This window comes from Sycon ciliatum, chromosome 8 (genome assembly GCF_964019385.1).
Source record: "Sycon ciliatum chromosome 8, ocSycCili1.1, whole genome shotgun sequence".
Taxonomy (NCBI): Eukaryota; Metazoa; Porifera; class Calcarea; order Leucosolenida; family Sycettidae; genus Sycon; species Sycon ciliatum.
Genome location: NC_088650.1, coordinates 23,016,461 through 23,034,645, shown reverse-complemented (window position 1 = coordinate 23,034,645; position 18,185 = coordinate 23,016,461). Strand labels below are relative to the sequence as shown.

The 18,185-nt window shown below is 49.4% G+C and overlaps 1 protein-coding gene and 3 non-coding genes across 4 annotated transcripts in view; all 4 read left to right on the top strand.

Annotated features, from left to right (window-relative positions):
* The first annotated feature begins 2,853 nt into the window (after positions 1-2,853).
* LOC135823634 (laminin subunit beta-2-like) overlaps positions 2,854-18,185 on the top strand; it is a 15,744-nt gene continuing 412 nt past the window's right edge. The window contains exons 1-11 of the mRNA XM_065336481.1: positions 2,854-4,370; positions 5,648-5,839; positions 6,444-6,596; positions 7,134-7,768; positions 8,607-8,889; positions 9,490-9,663; positions 9,936-10,236; positions 10,698-10,905; positions 16,317-16,736; positions 17,141-17,423; positions 17,873-18,179. Of these exons, the coding sequence (XP_065192553.1) occupies positions 3,290-4,370; positions 5,648-5,839; positions 6,444-6,596; positions 7,134-7,768; positions 8,607-8,889; positions 9,490-9,663; positions 9,936-10,236; positions 10,698-10,905; positions 16,317-16,736; positions 17,141-17,423; positions 17,873-18,179 (4,037 nt within the window). The 5' untranslated portion in view covers positions 2,854-3,289. The remainder of the gene's footprint in view (positions 4,371-5,647; positions 5,840-6,443; positions 6,597-7,133; positions 7,769-8,606; positions 8,890-9,489; positions 9,664-9,935; positions 10,237-10,697; positions 10,906-16,316; positions 16,737-17,140; positions 17,424-17,872; positions 18,180-18,185) is intronic.
* On the top strand, positions 14,170-14,241 carry Trnap-cgg (transfer RNA proline (anticodon CGG)). The gene has a single exon. It is a non-coding gene; the product is annotated as a tRNA-Pro (tRNA).
* Trnap-cgg (transfer RNA proline (anticodon CGG)) lies at positions 14,908-14,979 on the top strand. The gene has a single exon. It is a non-coding gene; the product is annotated as a tRNA-Pro (tRNA).
* On the top strand, positions 15,557-15,628 carry Trnap-cgg (transfer RNA proline (anticodon CGG)). Its single transcript has one exon. It is a non-coding gene; the product is annotated as a tRNA-Pro (tRNA).

Sequence of the window (18,185 nt, the reverse complement as noted above, 5' to 3'; positions counted from 1 at the left end):
AGAATACACTTGGCAACATTCAGGACGAGATACCAAATGATTATACTAGTAGCAAGAGCTCATGGGGGTTATGAACTCTTGCTAGTAGTACTGCACAGAAGACTTACGAGGTGGAAACACACGCCCACACTCACTATCACGCTCTCCCATACCCACGCTCTCTCCCTCACTCAACTCACTGATACCGTCAGTGCAGTTTCCGTCATCGTCCTCATCGTTGGCGATCATGTCCAGTGTTGCCGTCACGCTGAGTCTCCTCCTGTGTCGTTGTTGTTTGCCTGTAGCGTAGTTCATACTGTAATTAGCAGTTGAACGTCTTGGTCTTTGATAAGTTATTGTTGTAGTCTGGTCCGCTATTGACGCCGGTAAAGTTTGGTCAAATGGTTGTGGATCCGGCAGGGGCGTATGCCTGGCGTTTGTTAAGGACTGAGGAGGCAGATCCTTCCTTGGTTTGCCATGATCTGTGATATTGATGGACTGTGGTGTCGGCTTTGCTGTCAAGTCACCATCGACTACCGTCACCGCTGTTGCTATTGCTGAGCCTTGCCGGGCCAGAATTTTGTTAGTGTTGTTTCAAACTTGAATTTTATCCCTTTGATTGTTATCTTTCACGCACATGGTATCTTGCAAGAATACCTTGTGATACTGTTTTGGCATTGTTTAGGACCTTTAGGTGTTATTTATCACTATTCATCCTTTATAATGGTCTGTGTTGCAATTTGTTAATCAATACAACGATGCTTCCTGATGAGCGTCGTGCGAAAGCTAGTTCGCTGCATTTTTATATATATTTTTTCATCGTTCCTATTATTGTTCTTCACAAACATTTCCATCATAGCTATTTCTTTTTAATAAGGCAATAAGCAGAATCCGCGAAGCGGACATTGGACGTAGTCATGAACGAAAATAAAAGATGGATAATACAGTTTCCGAACACTGATTCTGCTTATTGCCTTATTAAAGTTATTGTCTCCGCGCACTTTTGTCACCTCGCCGCCTGTTCCATGCCACTATGGTAGGTTATTGTTTTGTTGTTGTACTGAGCCTGGTAAATGTACTTGGTAACATCTATCATGTTTGTGTAAATGGTAAAATCATTCATACAATTATACCGTAGGTCACATACCGTTTTATCTCTAATATAAGCACAGTCTCCAATAATAGCACGTCTCCAATAATAGAACACCTTGGGGCGGCATTCAAAAAATAAAGTGCTCAGTCTCCATTATAAGCACACTGTGTAAATTCATTATCAGTCTGGACCGGCGAAAAAACCCTGAAATGTGTGTCTGACATGAATTTGGCATGGCAACAAGCCTCTGAAATGAGGTTGAAATAATAGTGAGATTTTGCATTCCGAAATTCGGCAAAAAGATTCGGCACGCGGGAGCGAGGTCGAAAATGCACACGAAGATTCGGCATGTTTGTTCGGAAAAAGCTAACTTTGCCGAAAATATTTTTCGGATGAATTTTCTTGTACAAGAGCGCTAGCGCGTGATTTATTCAAAGATGTTTCTTATCTCGGCATCGCTTCACAGGCGTCTCTGGCGACATCAGCATCGTCAGCTACCTCTGATTGCTCCTCTCCACTGCCTGTCTACTCTCTTTCGCCTGGAATGTCCTCACCGTCATCTGTGTGGCTGAAAAGACTATGGCGATATCGCGTCTAAATTTTGACTTGGCCATGGAGTTGATTTTTCTGAGGCGACTGAGGAGGCAGGTTTGGCCCTCGACTCTTTGGGCGGTCAAAGTTCGTTGGAATCAGCAAGAAGAGGAGCACGGGACGGGACGTTGCTGATGCTGGGGCTCACGAAATGAAAACACATCATTTTCGACTTGCAAAAACAAACGTTGGTGCGAAAATTCGACATTTTGATGTTCGACAAATGACCGAAGAACGCTGAACCGAAAATCGGAATGCAAAACCTCGCTAGAAATGGAACAGTCTCCAATAAAGGAACGTCTCCAATAATAGCACGGGGCGGAGGTACATTGAAAAAATAAAGGACCGTGCTTATATTAGAGATAATACGGTAATGACTATGTGCATAAATTCCATAATGATGAGGCCTATGAATGATGGCAGTCTTGCTTGAAGTTGAAGGCACAAAATATGGTCACACTACAAGTAGAAGGGTAGAAAAATTGCAGTGCGAAATTTGGTAACGTCAAACGCGTCGATTTCAGGCGGAAAGAGGTAGGAATACAATCATCATGGTTGTGCATGTGATAGTCAATACTAAAATGTACATCATGTACATGGTGTGTGCTTATCGCCAGCAGCAGTCACCAGGCCGCATCGCAGGCGATAGGCGTGACCTGCAAACATTGTTATAATTAGCGCCAACTCACGTTACTGTCTACCCTATGTTGAAGAAGTACAAAAGTGAGCTCCAGCTCTCAAATCCCTTATTTCAGCATTTACAAGAGAACACAGACTGAGGTTGAAATCATAGAGAATCCTCAAAGGACGCGGAAGAACTATTGCTCATTCAAACGTTCTGCTCGTAATCGGGAGGATTTCGCCAGGTCTGGCCCGTGCTTCAACTTCAAGCATTCGCCAGGTCCGATTGTCAGCCACAGCAAAAGAGTGGCCGATGTCAGTACATTCGCACTTTGATACATTTGGGGGCAGACTCTGTAGACTGCACATGCACCCATCAGTGTTGCTGCGCCATGCCCATGGCCATGGGCACTGGTTCAGTGATTGGCATGTGACATCTCCGTGGTTGTCGGGCGAACTCTCGGACACCTCGGCTGGCTAAGGCTCTGGCCATGCGCCTGCAATGATGCAGTGGACTGTGCATGTGGTGGATTTGTGAAAATTGTTATTGGCCTGACTTGTCTGGGTAAAGCACCACGATACGACAAGCTGTCGCTGCTAATCGAGTGCTCGTTTGCTGTTGTTGCTGTGTCGATGGCCTCACCATTGGCACATTCTCAGGCCCAGAGGCCTGCACCAGAAAGAGCGATGAGCACAAGACGCATAGATCTACAGCGTGTGCTGTCCGCGTATCTGAACCCTCCACCTGCGCTTACCATTTTCGTGCTGCGTGGCCGCAGTGACTGAATGAAGTTTACCTTTGCGGAGCGGTGACTGAAAAAGTCCAGCACGAGTTTCTCCTCTTCGCTAGTTCACAGGACACTGCATAGAAATAATTATTATGCTGTAGTGGTGGCGTACAGTGTGTGTGCTCGAAGACTGGATTGAGGCCAGGTGGAAGCGGACATCGATAACACTAACTGACGGTAATTGTGTACCAGCAGTTACTGCCCGTTCTCACTAACGATGGCCATCCGCTGGACAAGAGCCTGCTGCCTGCTGGTCGTAACGGCGACGTTGATTGAAGTTTCTCACGGAGGACTCCCGCCTCCGACAGTGGCAGCAAGGACGGAATGCTTTGACGAGTTTAGCGGTTGGTCATTTCCATGTTTTCCTGCCCGCGTCAATGCCACGAAGAATGCAATTGCGTCGGCGAGTAACACGTGTGGAGTTACTAATCCGGAGCTCTTGTGTCGACTGACTAACAATCAGGCACCGGAAGAGAAACTAGAGGCCGAGCAGTGCTCAAGCATCGACTATTACAACCAGCATCTGAAGAGTTCGGGCAGGCTCGCGGAATATCGACACTTTTTCCATCCTCCCAGTGATACGTTGGACGAACCTTCGGGACGGAGGACCTGGTGGCAGAGTCAGTCCATGGCTGTACTCGACAATATGAAGCATGATGTCAATCTGACAATATCACTAGGTAGAGCTTTCGAGCTGACAAATGTGCGCATCTACTTCCGTTCGATCCGGCCCGAGTCCTGGGTGCTGTACAAAAGCTCGGACCACGGACAAACGTGGACGCCGTACGAGTACTTCTCCAGGTCGTGTACCGACACGTACGGCCTTCGAAACTCCCTGCCCGCAATACGAAGTGGTACGGTCATGGTTGGAGACAGGGAGGCCCTATGCTCGTCACAATACAGCGATCGAGTGCCAGTGGACGGCGCGGCAGCTGAGTTCAACCCGTTGCTGTTCCGCTCGAGTCCGGATGAGTACCGCGACAGTGCTGCACTGCGGGACTGGGTGACAGTGACTGACCTGCGACTACACTTCAATCGCATGGGAACGTTTGGCGACGAGGTGGAGGGACGAGAGGCAACGCAGCGCTGCTATTACTACTCCGTGGAGGACGTCAGTGTAGACGCACGATGCCAGTGCCACGGCCACTCCGACCGGTGTGAGTATGACGCGGGGCGTGCACGCCTGCAGTGCGCTTGCCAGCATAACACGATGGGTGCGGACTGCGAACAGTGCCTGCCGTTCTACGTTGACCGGCCATGGCGAGCTGCAAGCACCACGGATGCTGGTGATTGCAAAGGTAAGATCACACTAGCATACTTGCCAAAGTCTGTTACACAAGATCACACTAGTATACTTTCACAAGTCTGATACGTCATGTATTGTAGTTCCCTACGGCCGTTTCAAACACAGCCATTTTGTAAGTGCAGCTGCAGGTACGTGCTCTGGGTGTGCACCTGCTAAATATGTACCCCAGAAGTATAGTGTAACAGCTGCTACTGAAAACATAAGACGATTGCCATTGCTCCAAAACTGCCAATTCCCCATTACAAGGAACACCGTCAAGCGTATGCGCTTTTGGCCTATAAAGACAATCGTTCTTTTAAGGTTTCACCAGTGTTTGAGTGGGTGGGTGGGTGGGTAGCGCAGTGCATTAAGTTGTGTAGCTCGGCGCGAACAGTATGCTCACATACCAGGCCCATGCCTATCCCATGCTAGGAGTAGATCTGCAAGTACAGGAAAGAGATGATACTTGGTAGAGATCACTGTCACTGGATGGGTGCCAAATGATGACAATCAGCAGCTCCAGCAGCTCCAGACACCCTGCAAGAGTAGCAAAGGATCCAGAAGCAAGCAGTGCGCCGCTACTGAAACTCATGACTTGATTCAAAAATATGAATTGATCCCGAATCATGCGCCCTTCTAATCGTCGTCTCTGAAAGCCATGCGAGTGTGAACTCTGGTGAAGCATCATGTGACACGTGGCATCCAACTTCTCAGCTGTACACTGTACATCTTGACATGTAGTTCACACTATGGTAGTACACTAGCATGACCAGATATGCACGGCAGTTACAACTTACAGATGACACGTCTAAATAGAAAATTCATTGCCGGCGGTAAAGGTATGGCCAGTCCGGAAATCTCCAGACGAGCAATAAAATTAATTTCAATTCCGGCCATAATGTACTTGAGTAGGACACATCTCTCATCTTTCCTTCAGATGTGATCTGGCACGGAAACCGAAGTAGTTCACCTATGCATCTGGTGATGATTCAACTGACATGCCAGCATTCTATCACTTCCACTCCAACTCATTTTCTTTTTATTCAATTATTTGTTAGCATGAAGCACCTATAAACAAACCCCATTGTAAATCCTTGTAGTAAAATATCTGAAAGATCAGATATGGTAGTGCAAAACAGTTCCTGTACACAGATCCCATGATTATGTAATTTTGGCGGCTCAGTTGTACCAGTATGCGGTGGATGTGTCACTTTGTGTGTCACTTTGTGTGTGTGTGTGTGCTTGTGTTTGCTCGCGTCTAAATACACTGGATTTGCTTGCGTATGACAGAATGTGAATGCAACGGGCACACTGAGCGCTGTGAATTCAACATGACGGAGTATGAACGCTCCGGAAACACATCAGGTGGCGTGTGCCAGGACTGTCGGGATGACACGCGAGGCGTTCACTGTGAGCGCTGCCAAGCCGACTTCTATCGCACGCTGAGCAGTGCACCTGAGCTACCAGGAAATCCCTGTCTGGGTGAGTGGCTAGAACACACCCTGGCGCAGTCACCCTCGCCTATCTGCGCTTCGGGTATACACCTTTCTTATCTGCACTTTGGTTATCCACGTTTTCGCCCACCCGCATTTCACTTTTCAACACGTTGTCTATTGGAGGAGCTTAGTCTTTTGTTTGTATTCTCTACGGATTGACTACACCCTAGCTCAGTGGTTAGAGCATCGCTGGCTACAAGCGAGGGTCCCTGGTTCGAGTCCTGGTGGTGACAGTCAATTTTTTCTTCAGACGTTTCCCGTTTGTGTCTTTCCCTCGAGCCAGTGAACATGATCATCCTTGAAGCACTGTATGGTGGCACATGTCTGCCATTGGCCGGTTGCGCAACAGTTGCAGTTGAGAATTCACTCACGTGCGTTATCCAACTACAAAGGAACCTATGTGTTTGTGTCAATGACCCAGCAACGTAAAATGGTCTCAGAAGTGGCGGTCGAACCCATGCTTCAAGTCACTGTAGTATCAGGACGTGAGTGAGAAGGCTAAACTACGGTAGCTGTAACTGTGTGATTGAGCTCCAGAGTACTAGTACATTGCTTCTATCCTTTCTTTGTGTTCTTTGTGTACTGTGCAGAGTGTTCGTGTGTGGCCGAGGGTACTGTTAGCAACGGCTGTGCAGAGGTTGGTGGTGCGTGCACCTGTAAGAACCACACGCACGGCGACAACTGCCAGCTGTGTGAGAGCTATGCGTACGGCTTCGGTAGCGATCCAGATACCGGATGCATGGGTAAGAGACTGTTTGTTTTACTGTGTGGTGATGGGTCACATGACAGTTACTCGCATTACTTCTTAGATGGCATGGTGCCTGAATCAAGATCCCGTGGCTGCCTTCGTCATACAGCACACAAGTACTGAAATTTCATGTACAACAGCCGGCATTACTTCTGTAGAGGCTGATGTCAGTGCTACAATTGCCTAATAACAATAGACCCACTCGAGGGAAAGATGTAAAAAGATTAGAATAATTAATATAATAGACTATTGGATAGGTGATCAAGCTTCTTTTGAAGTTCAGGCTTCTATTGGAACTAGGTATTTCTATGCATGTCAGGCTATTAGCACAAGAACCATTCTCATATGCCACCAATGGACCTTGACAATCAGGCCTGTATTCAAACAGGCTTTTAGACAAGACACCACGGTATGTTGGAATGGTTCATATGCTCTGGTCCATATTGTGTGAACATACTGGCATGGTGTGTGTGTGTGTGTGTGTGTTTTCTTGTTATGTTTTGTGTGCTGTTCCATTCATCCTTGGCCACAGACTGTGAGTGTGAAGCGGCCGGCACAGTAGAGGGCTCACTGGTGTGTCACAATATCAGCGGAGAGTGCCGGTGCAAGGAGAATGCGATGGGTCTCTCCTGCAACACGTGCCACGACGGCTTCTGGAACCTGGATGCGGACAACGATGCTGGCTGTCAGGCGTGCGAGTGCTCCGAACTCGGATCGCTGTCACCGACTTGCGACAAGCAAACCGGACAGTGCCGCTGCAAGGCATTGCTGACTGGACGGAAATGTGACCAGGTAGCCACGGCTGCATTCATACCAAATCTGGACCATATTACTATTGAAGGCGAGATCGGTAAGTTCAGCAACGACACGGATGCCGGGGTCACCCCTACCTATGACGGAATCAACGTCACCGGGTCGGGAAGTCTGGAGGTAGCAGGTCCGGGATCAGTCGTGTGGAGTCCCATCACCGTTCCAGTAAGCGGACCCTACATCATTGTGGTGCGCTATCTACTCGACGACCAGGTGTTCTGGAGGCAGGCGTCGCTGGTGTTTGAGCGTTCTCACGGAGAAGGGCCACCGCCGAGTCCCAAACTGTGTGTAGAGGCCGGTAGCTCGGCGACACTGGACTTTCACAACCCTGTGCCCGGTGTTCCACAGACACATCAGGTATGTCACATATGATCACTCATTTGCAAATTCGTACGCGTTATTATATGTACCTGACTACTTGAAGTAGTAACTACACCAGGGGATGCCGGCATTCAACATTATTTTGTCCATGGCATAGTGGTGAACCCCTTTGTGCCTCATGCTTACGAAATGAGCTATGTTGCCATTGGCTGGTCTCCTGGCAGATACACAGGTTTGCCATTGGTTGATCCTCCTCCAAAAGGTGGTTTCACTATAATATCCACAATTTTTTGGCAGACTTTACCCTCAAAAACACGAGTCGGTACCCACAACCACTATGAGCCTCTCCTCTGGGGCCTTTCTACTAGTATATGCAGCCTCTATAACTTCCTGTTATGAACCAAGTTTTACCAGTTAAATATAATGCAATGCTAGTAATTGGGTTCGATTGGATACACAGTTTGCGGGTCACCTGTTTCAGCGTGCGGGCCCTCAGTTTTTCCAGCATGGTCCATAGACTTCTGACTCGAGGTGAGAATCTGGGACATCAGTAATTCAGGATCACACAATAGCAGCTCTAAAATGTTTCAAAGTTAAAATTGACCGACATGAAACAATCCTTTCCTTTTGCATCAGCTTGGGTTTGATATTTTGTGGCAGAGATTGGCAGTTTTAAGATGTAAAGTCACTCTGGTAGTGGTGTGAGCACATACAATATCAACTGGGCCGGTTTAACGCGCAATGTTGTGATGGTGGTGGTTGCAAAGTTTCTGAACCTTTTTTGTGTTTGGACTTTCAAGACCTTCAACTTTCTTATAAGGGAAGCTCGACGACATTTCCTCATTGGGTCCATCTGCATTTTTGTGATTTCTAGTTTGAGGAAGAAGCCTGCCTTCGCTCTGGGATCACGTACCGACTATCGTTGAATGCCATCAGTGCTGGAAGTGGGGATGCAAGCGGCAACAGCAGCATCAAGATCGACTCCGTGCTACTGATACCGTCCTGGAAATTCTTGGAGCACATGCCTGACGGCGTATCGAACATGACCCATGGCGATTGTGTTGAGTTGCGCTCGTCGGAGAGCAACAGCGGCGTTGACTTGGAGGAATGCCGTGCAATGGAGACAGCACTAGCTCAGCAGATGCAGACTGTGCAAGGTCAGTGCCATACTGTGGCCTCTCACTATACTGTGTTACCTGTATTAAGCGACCACCTGTGTTAAGTGGCCATCTGCACTAAGTGGCCACCTGCATTAAGTGACCACCTGTCTTTAGAGGCCAGTCGCATCTCACGCACCACACCCTACTTCAGCATGCCTGCAGACCTGTATAATTATAAGCTACCACCATGAGACCACAACCAGCTTACGGAGACATGCTCTCTGGGCACCATAGGATTCTTAATAACATCTTGTGTCCCTAGCACCGTTTGGAAGGGATTCTGGGGAGTGTCGGGACTTTCAGAATTATGGCAAGGGGGACTTCTACGCAGAAGAGTCAGTCATGGGTGTATGCATTGGAATTCAAGTACCTCACACGCATGTTATTGGTAGGAGTTGGTCGCCCAATGCACTGCCTTCTAATCTTCCAGTATCTCTCTCGCTCTCTCTCTCTCTCTCTCTCTCTCTCTCTCTCTCTCTCTCTCTCTCTCTCTCTCTCTTCTCTCTCTCTCTCTCTCTCTCTCTCTCTCTCTCTCTCTCTCTCTTTCTCTCTCTCTCTGTCTCTCTCTCTCTCTCCCCTTACCGTGTTCGTGCGCAGATTGTGATTGCAATGCAGTCGGTAGTGTGAACAGCACATCCACGACGAATGGCTCCAGTGTCATAGCTTGTCAGGTGTACGGTGGCCAGTGTCCCTGCAAGGCCGGTGTGGCTGGCAGACAGTGTGATGTGTGTATGCCCGGCTATCACAGCTTTGGACCTAGTGGATGTACTGGTAAGTGTGTGGATGGGGGGGGGGGGGGCTGGTGGCGGGGGGGGGGGCTGTTGGCGGGTGGGGGGGGGGGGCTGTTGGCGGGTGGGGTGGGGGATCAGGTACTGGTGAGTGTGTGGATGGGGGAGGCAGGGGGGCTAGACAATGAGACTTCACAGCCCTAGGCATGGAAAACACTGATAACTGAAAGGGGGAGTTCCCTTACATAGGAAACATGATGCACTATGCATCCTGATCATATGTAGCTGTGTCACTTGTTGTGTTCTAATGTACAGAATGTGACTGTGACCCTCTCCTAACCGTTCACCCGAACGGTTGTGATGTGCACACTGGAGTGTGCGTGTGCCGTAATGGCGTGGACACGGCCAGTGACACCAACTGCAGTAGCTGTATTGATGGCTTCAGACGTGACCGGGAGAACGGTGGCTGTGTATCGTGTGAGTGTGATGACCTGGGTGCTACAAACTCATCGTGTAACGAGGACAACGGCCAGTGCTACTGTATCGACGATGTGGTGGCTCTGGATTGCTCAGAATGCGCTCAGAACAACCATTACCTCTCCAGCGAGGGCTGCAAGTAAGTGTTTGTATGGTACACTTTTTCACATCACTAATGCCTTTGGCTAAACCATTACAATGGTGACCGTGTCATTTCATGATGTTAAAGCAGTGCAGGCACAGTTTTAGAGCTAGTGAGCCAGTCTTCTTTTGGTCGTTTCGTTGCCAGTTTACAATTATGCTAAGGTTTTGTGAGTATGACGCAGATGAGATGAAACAGCTATCAGTGCCGAACTCCCCTCCCTCCCCCCCCCCCTCTCTCTCTCTCTCTTTCTCCCTTTCTTTCTTTCTCTCATGCACACACACACGTACACATATAGCACACGCACACACAGCGCAAACACACAGCACACACACACACACACACACACACACACACGCGCACACACACACACACACACACACACACACATACACAGCGCATAGCGCACAGCACACCTGTTTTTGTGATTGCACTATTTTCACTGGTTGCCTGCACAGGGATTGTAAGTGCGATGTGGCGGGTAGTGAGACGCTACAGTGTAATGAGACCGGTGTCTGCCCGTGCAAGGCCAGTGTGGACACATTGAAATGTGATGAATGCACGGAAGGTACGTTTGGACTTCACGCAGACCTGGTCGAGGGCTGTAAGCCATGCTATTGTCATGGACACAGCACGCAGTGTTCAGCTACTTCCGGATATGTCAAGGTAGGTTCATCCAGTAGTTCCTCATACACCGGCACTTCAGCATTTGTGATTTTGTGACATTCAGTATAATTGCCCATTTCACAAGCAATGATGCATTGTGATGTGAAGTGGGGATTGTATGAGGAGCGGAGAGCGGAGATATAACAGTGTATACCAACCCGAAATCGGGTTTTCCTTTGCTAGAGATAGCATTTTCAAAACGCAGTTTTACTAAAATTCAAAATTCAAAATTTTGATAAAAGAAAACTGCCCCACACGTGATCCATCAGCTCAAACGCGGGAACTCTAGCTTCTTCTTCACCCATTTTTCAGCGCATTATAGATCTTATTGGGAGGGTACCAGGGTGCGACTGTTATATCTCCGCTCTCCGCTCCTCATACAATCCCCACTTCACATCACAATGCATCATTGCTTGTGAAATGGGCAATTGCATATCGGAGCTTCGAGCTTCGATATAACAGTGTATACTTCACAGCGCACATCAACCGGCCTCCGTGGCAACAGTTATCTTATGCACAAATGGCTACTACGAGCGTCAGTGATATAATTATGACGCAGCAAACCAGAACACTCAGGCTGGAATATAACACAAGGGCCTAACACCAACTAACTGTGTGGCCACACGAAAACCAACATGTGGAACGAAATCCAAATCCAGTTTGGCGAGACGCTAACACTGGCTGTCCCGTAGATTACTTGCACAGTAATGCATACCCCACGCAGGTAACTAACGGATTAGTACAGCATAGTCACGGTATGTGTTTGCATATATTCACACCATCATGACATAGGTGAACAAGCACACTGTCAGCATTGTTTTTCCCTGAATTGAAAATCAGGGCAGTGTAGATGCTGGCACAGCAGCAGGCATGGGATTTCTGAGATAGAAGCGCCGGAACGTAGACTCTTGTTTCCAGCCAACGGCGCGCATGACCCCATCAGCTGACAGGCCAGCAGCTCCAGCCGTCGACGATGCAGCGGCTCGGGTTGAACGCCCTTTGAACCGACTTGAAGGTCCGGAGACATCCGAGCTGCCGAATTGGTGGTCAGACCAGATGCTGGCTTCAGCTGACCAGAGGACCAGAAGTCATGCAATATGTGCAAGGGTTTTGCCTGGAGTTCAGCCAGAAACCGGAGCAATGTGGACGGTGAGGGGCATAGCTTGCGGAGGTCTACCCGGCCCTGCGGGCTCCGCTCCCTCGAAAAAACGGCTCACGGGAAGCCTCCGAAGGCTTGTGGTGTTTGCTGTCGCTGTCCCCTGGTCCTGTCCAAATCGTGACGCCCATCTGTCTTTTCCTGCCACATGGGCATGACTTGGCGGCAGCTTCCGCAGTACGTCAGCCCAAGCCGTGTCCGTTCCGCCTGCTTCGTTATCTGCTCGTTCAGGGCAGGGCCTAATAACGAACCTCCAGGGTTAGCAAAATCTGCGGTGGCTAGGCTACAGAGCTTGGGGTGGATCTTACATAAATAGATGGAACGTCGTTTTATGGTGAGTGCCTGGTTAGCATCTTCCAGGAGACGCAGTTCCGCCGTAGCAGCCTCCCGGATCTGCTGACCTTGCTCACCGAGGTCAGGGTTTGGGGTGTGCTCAAGAATGTCACACAACGGACCCACCACGTTCAACAACTTTGCCTGTGTCAGGTACTGAGCCCTATCCGGCCGAGGAGGCTCCGAACGAGGCGGCTACCTGTCAGCACAATATACCATGCGGGCGACTTGCGCATCCAAAGCTGGGACTTATGCTGCTGCAGCGTCCAGGCGAGGGTAGCGGTGGGAAATGGCCTGCCGTGATTTGCGCCGGAGGTCTGATCTAAGACATGACTCGAGAAACTTAGCAGTCTCGGACGAGACATGAAGGGTAAACCCTTTCTCTTCCTCATCCCCGTCATCCGCTACACAGTCAGACACCAGATTATGTGTGCTGCCAGACTGAGAGTCCAAATCCTCAGCCGCCACACCAAATAGCGCCGTACCAAGCGGCAGGTGGCTTAATTGCGCCAGACCTCTTGGACCTCCACTCGCGTCTGAGGGGAGATTTCGTAGCCTAGGTGGCTCTCGAGGTCGACCGAGCAGCAAGTGGCTGCAGCGTGGGATTATTTATCAGGTCGCCGTCAACGGACCCACCACGCGTACGCTCTCAAGACCGGCTCTAGAAGCCTGAGCGGGCTGACTACTGCATGCAGTAGACCTCGCCAAAGAGGAGTCAGCCGATTAGGAAGCAACTGGGATCAGGAGTGGATCAGTTTCCGGAGTGCATGCACCATCCACGGTCCGCGAGTCATCAGCGGCTCTTGCCTGGAGTTTGACTCCAAATTTCCCCCGGGCATTGACGTGTTGTGGCCTTCCAGGGATGCCAAACGCCTCTCCAGATAGCGCCGTGCCAAGCGGCAGGTGGCTCTCTCGAGGTCGACCTAGCAGCAAGTGGCTGCAGCGTGGGATTATTTATCAGGTCGCCGTCAACGGACCCACCACGCGTACGCTCAAGACCGGCTTTAGAAGCCTGAGCGGGCTGACTACTGCATGCAGTAGACCTCGCCAAAGAGGAGTCAGCCGATTGGGAAGCAACCGGGACCGGGAGTGGATCTGTTTCCGGTGTACATGCACCATCGTCTCGATCATCCACGATCCGCGAGTCATCAGCGGCTCTTGCCTGGAGTTGGACTCCAGATTTCCCACGGGCATCGACGTGTTGTGGCCTTCCAGGGATGCCAAACACCTCTCCAGTGGGCGACTGGGCGTAGACCATGGTCAAGAGCCAGCTGGACTAGCGAAACAACATTCTGAGGTTGGGAATCCATACCGAAATCTCAGACAACAGAAAACTTCAACTGCACACTTCCTCGAGCAAAGAAAAAAGGTGAAGAAGAATCTAGAGTTCCCGCGTTTGAGCTGATGGATCACGTGTGGGGCAGTTTTCTTTTATCAAAATTTGAATTTTGAATTTTACTTAGTAGTAAAACTGCGTTTTGAAAATGCTATCTCGAGCAAAGGAAAACCCGATTCACTGTTATATCGAAGCTCCCGCGCGGGCGATATGCAATAGATTCTGGAGGAACGCAAAGCATATGAAATATATATTCGAAGTAATTGGAGGTGCTGAGAGCATGTATGGCCCAATATTAGGATTTTCACGGGTGCAAGGCGCAAACTTTACTCATGCGATCAGATTTCATTGGGCAGCACTGCCCTTGTACATACTTCATCCATGTATTGATTATCAGTGCTAGATCTGTGAACCAGGATATCCTCTGCAGATAGACACCGGCTTGTTGGTCTAGGGGTATGATTCTCGCTTCGGATGCGAGAGGTCCCGGGTTCAAATCCCGGACAAGCCCAATTTTTTTTACTTTTTCGATGGTGGGGGTGAGGGTAGCACTTCGGCCAGGGCGGTGGGATAGTTTTTGTGGTGCCAACCTTGCGGTAGAACCGTGGGGTGGGAGCTCACATCCAGCAACTGCCGAAGAGAGAAGAAAAAATTAATGTCCGTGTGACAAGCTCACGCCTAGCGCTAAAATCAATTGACCAGACTCACTTGAAGGCACTTGAAACTCCTTTGACAACAAAGACACCCACTCGATCGAAAAAGAATCTTCAAAAGCCAGCTCACTGTGCGTCCCAAACTTTGACGTCACATTTTGATGATTAATATCAAGTACACAAGTGCTGGTTTTCGCTGGCCACAGCTCACATAGACCACCATGGCGGTTTAAAATCGCCCGCATCACATGCTTATTGGCACTATGTCATCGTGATTGTGGAATAATAATAAAAAAAGACTCTGGAGGAACGCAAAGCATATGAAATAATATATTCGAAGTAATTGGAGGTGCTGAGAGCATGTATTGTATGGCCCAATATTAGTATTTTCACGGGTGCAAGGCGCAAACTTTACTCATGCGATCAGATTTCATTGGGCAGCACTGCCCTTGTACATACTTCATCCATGTATTGATTATCAGTGCTAGATCTGTGAACCAGGATATCCTCTGCAGATAGACACCGGCTTGTTGGTCTAGGGGTATGATTCTCGCTTCGGATGCGAGAGGTCCCGGGTTCAAATCCCGGACAAGCCCAATTTTTTTACTTTTTCGATGGTGGGGGTGAGGGTAGCACTTCGGCCAGGGCGGTGGGATAGTTTTTGTGGTGCCAACCTTGCGGCAGAACCGTGGGGTGGGAGCTCACATCCAGCAACTGCCGAAGAGAGAAGAAAAAATGATTGTCCGTGTGACAAGCTCTCGCCTAGCGCTAAAATCAATTGACCAGACTCACTTGAAGGCACTTGAAACTCCTTTGACAACAAAGAAACCCACTCGATCGAAAAAGAATCTTCAAAAGCCAGCTCACTGTGCGTCCCAAACTTTGACGTCACATTTTGATGATTAATATCAAGTACACAAGTGCTGGTTTTCGCTGGCCACAGCTCACATAGACTCTGGAGGAATGCAAAGCATATGAAATAATATATTCGAAGTAATTGGAGGTGCTGAGAGCATGTATGGCCCAATATTAGGATTTTCACGGGTGCAAGGCGCAAACTTTACTCATGCGATCAGATTTCATTGGGCAGCACTGCCCTTGTACATACTTCATCCATGTATTGATTATCAGTGCTAGATCTGTGAACCAGGATATCCTCTGCAGATAGACACCGGCTTGTTGGTCTAGGGGTATGATTCTCGCTTCGGATGCGAGAGGTCCCGGGTTCAAATCCCGGACAAGCCCAATTTTTTTTACTTTTTCGATGGTGGGGGTGAGGGTAGCACTTCGGCCAGGGCGGTGGGATAGTTTTTGTGGTGCCAACCTTGCGGCAGAACCGTGGGGTGGGGGCTCACATCCAGCAACTGCCGAAGACAGAAGAAAAATGTTTTTTTGTCAGTGACCTCCTGCCCGGCTCAAAAAAAGAAAAAGAAAAAAGAAAACACCGAAAGTAACAGAAGAGTAGTTGAATTGGTCACAGCGGTGGCCGCGGCAGCAGTAGCAGTAGCAACAGCACTAGCATAATTTCTTTCATTTCCATCTGATGGCCAAGCCGTTTATGATACTTGGCATTATGCTCATCCTAGCTACTATACCACTTTAGGAGCTGCATCTGCGCATTGATCCTTGAGGGTGGTGGCATACCTGCGGATGCGCAAAACTCGGCCTCCAGCCGAGTCTCACGCGAACCGTGAATTTTTTTAGTTATACCATCAAAATATCCCCTTTTGAGCTCAATAGCCGGCCACCAATCTGCTTGTAGGTATGCTTTTGAGTCTTTTTTGACGGCTAGTTTGCTCATAAGTGGAACATACCGTGCATCACGTATACAGGAACATGGGTAGTGCTGCTGTGTGAAGTGAGTGGTGTGTGGAGGAGATGCAAGTGTGTTGCTAATGCATGGCCTGTGCGCACTCTGGTCCACCATCTGCAGAGAGAGCAAAGCTTCTTCGTCTACAGGCACCCTGTGGTCAGCGGCATTGGTAGCGGGTTTGGTAATGGAATTGGCAATGCCTTTGGCAGTGGCATTGACAATGGCATTGGCAGTGGCAGTGAATTGGAACTTGGCAGGGAACTAGATCCTGGCACCAGTCCCATTGAGATAGTGTCGGCGGATGGCCATGCGGACACCAACAGCTCCTACTCCGTTGGCGATGGGTACATTGAGATCTTTCAGGGCGACATCACCAGCGATGTGTTCATTAAGCTGCCACCGTCATTGCTCAGTGGTGATCTACTCTCTATGTACGGCCTGGCATTGGAGTTCAGTCTTGCCATTGAAGCACATGGTAACCCCATTGCTGTGCCGGCTACCGGGGATGATGTCATTATCCGTACCAACGATGATGTAATGGTAAGTCGTGGCGGGTGTGCGTCCAAGACTGCAAGCAGACATCGGTAGAAGTGGGCATGCGCTGTGCATGTGAGCGTGTGGGTGGATGTGGGGTGTGTGTGCGTGTTTGTGCGGGCGTGGGGGGGGGGGGGGTGTACGGGTGTGCATGTGTGCGTGTGTACATGCGTGAGAGTGTACGCACATAACATGCAATATCACTGTGTATGTGTTGGTATGACTGTGGACATAAGGAGCTAGCTGACATCACTATGAGATGAGAAAAACATCATTCTCTTAGCGGATACATTCAACCACTGGCCAGCTGTTCTCTTTAGAACATTTCTGGCAGCACCATCTCTCTCTCTGTGCATATTACACGGAGAATCCAAATTCATCAAGCTTCCCTGTCCAATTGTTTGTTTCAGCTCACATTCAGACTTGATCCCGCTCCTCAGCGTCAGTCTCAAACGTACAAAGTACCGATAATTGCTCGACATTGGTCGCCAGCCATGTCCGCAACAGAGTTCCAGACTCACCTTCGCAATGTCGAGAGCATAGCCATTCGCACGGCGTACGCAAGCTTTGGTATCGGCCGGGCCATAGCTACACTACGCGGCGTAGTGGCAACAACAGCAGTCTACCGAGCTGGTCTTAAAGACATAGGTGTGCCGTGGATGGAGACGTGTGTTTGCCCACCGGAGTATACAGGTATGGTAGTTTTACAACATTCAATCACCCTGTGCCCCCCCCCCTCTCCCTGGTCGAAGTGTTGATCTCCAGTCCTTGTATGTGATTGCAGACCTGTGCCAGGTCCATTGAGGATCTTATGCTGTACGTTTGGACTTCGCTGGTCCAGAAAACTGATGTGTTGTAGAAGGGTGAGGGTGTGGTACTCATAAAAAGAACGCATGTGAAAAAATGGCAGGAAGAGCCTGCTTGCGTCAATTCCTATGACCGGATTTCAGTCATTTTCCGATGAAAGTTCTATTCGGAGTACGGTGTGCTCTTTCGTGGAGAGAAACATCACGAGTATGTCTGTGTTTGTCTTAGATTCAAACAATTGACTTTTTACTATTGGCCCGTTCTTGTCAGCTTTGTGATTGCGTTGATAGTGAAGCAACAAGCTGTTGCCTGTGCTTTCCTGTGATGTCCTCCAGGGTCGCAGTGTGAGAACTGTGCGGAGGGCTACCGTCGCGAGACGTTCGCCGGTGGTCCAACGGTACTGTGTGTGAACTGCTCGTGCAATGGTTACAGCAGCAGCTGCAACGCCACCACGGGAGAGTGCATGGACTGCGAGCACAACACCACCGGCTACTCCTGCGACCAGTGCGTGCCCGGTTTCTACGGCAACGCCACAACGGAAGACTGCCAGCTGTGCACGTGCAATGCCACCGGGACAATGGTTGCCACGGGAAACATGGCTGACGCCGACCCCGCTGCTGCTGCTGATGGTGATCTTCTGCCGTGTGA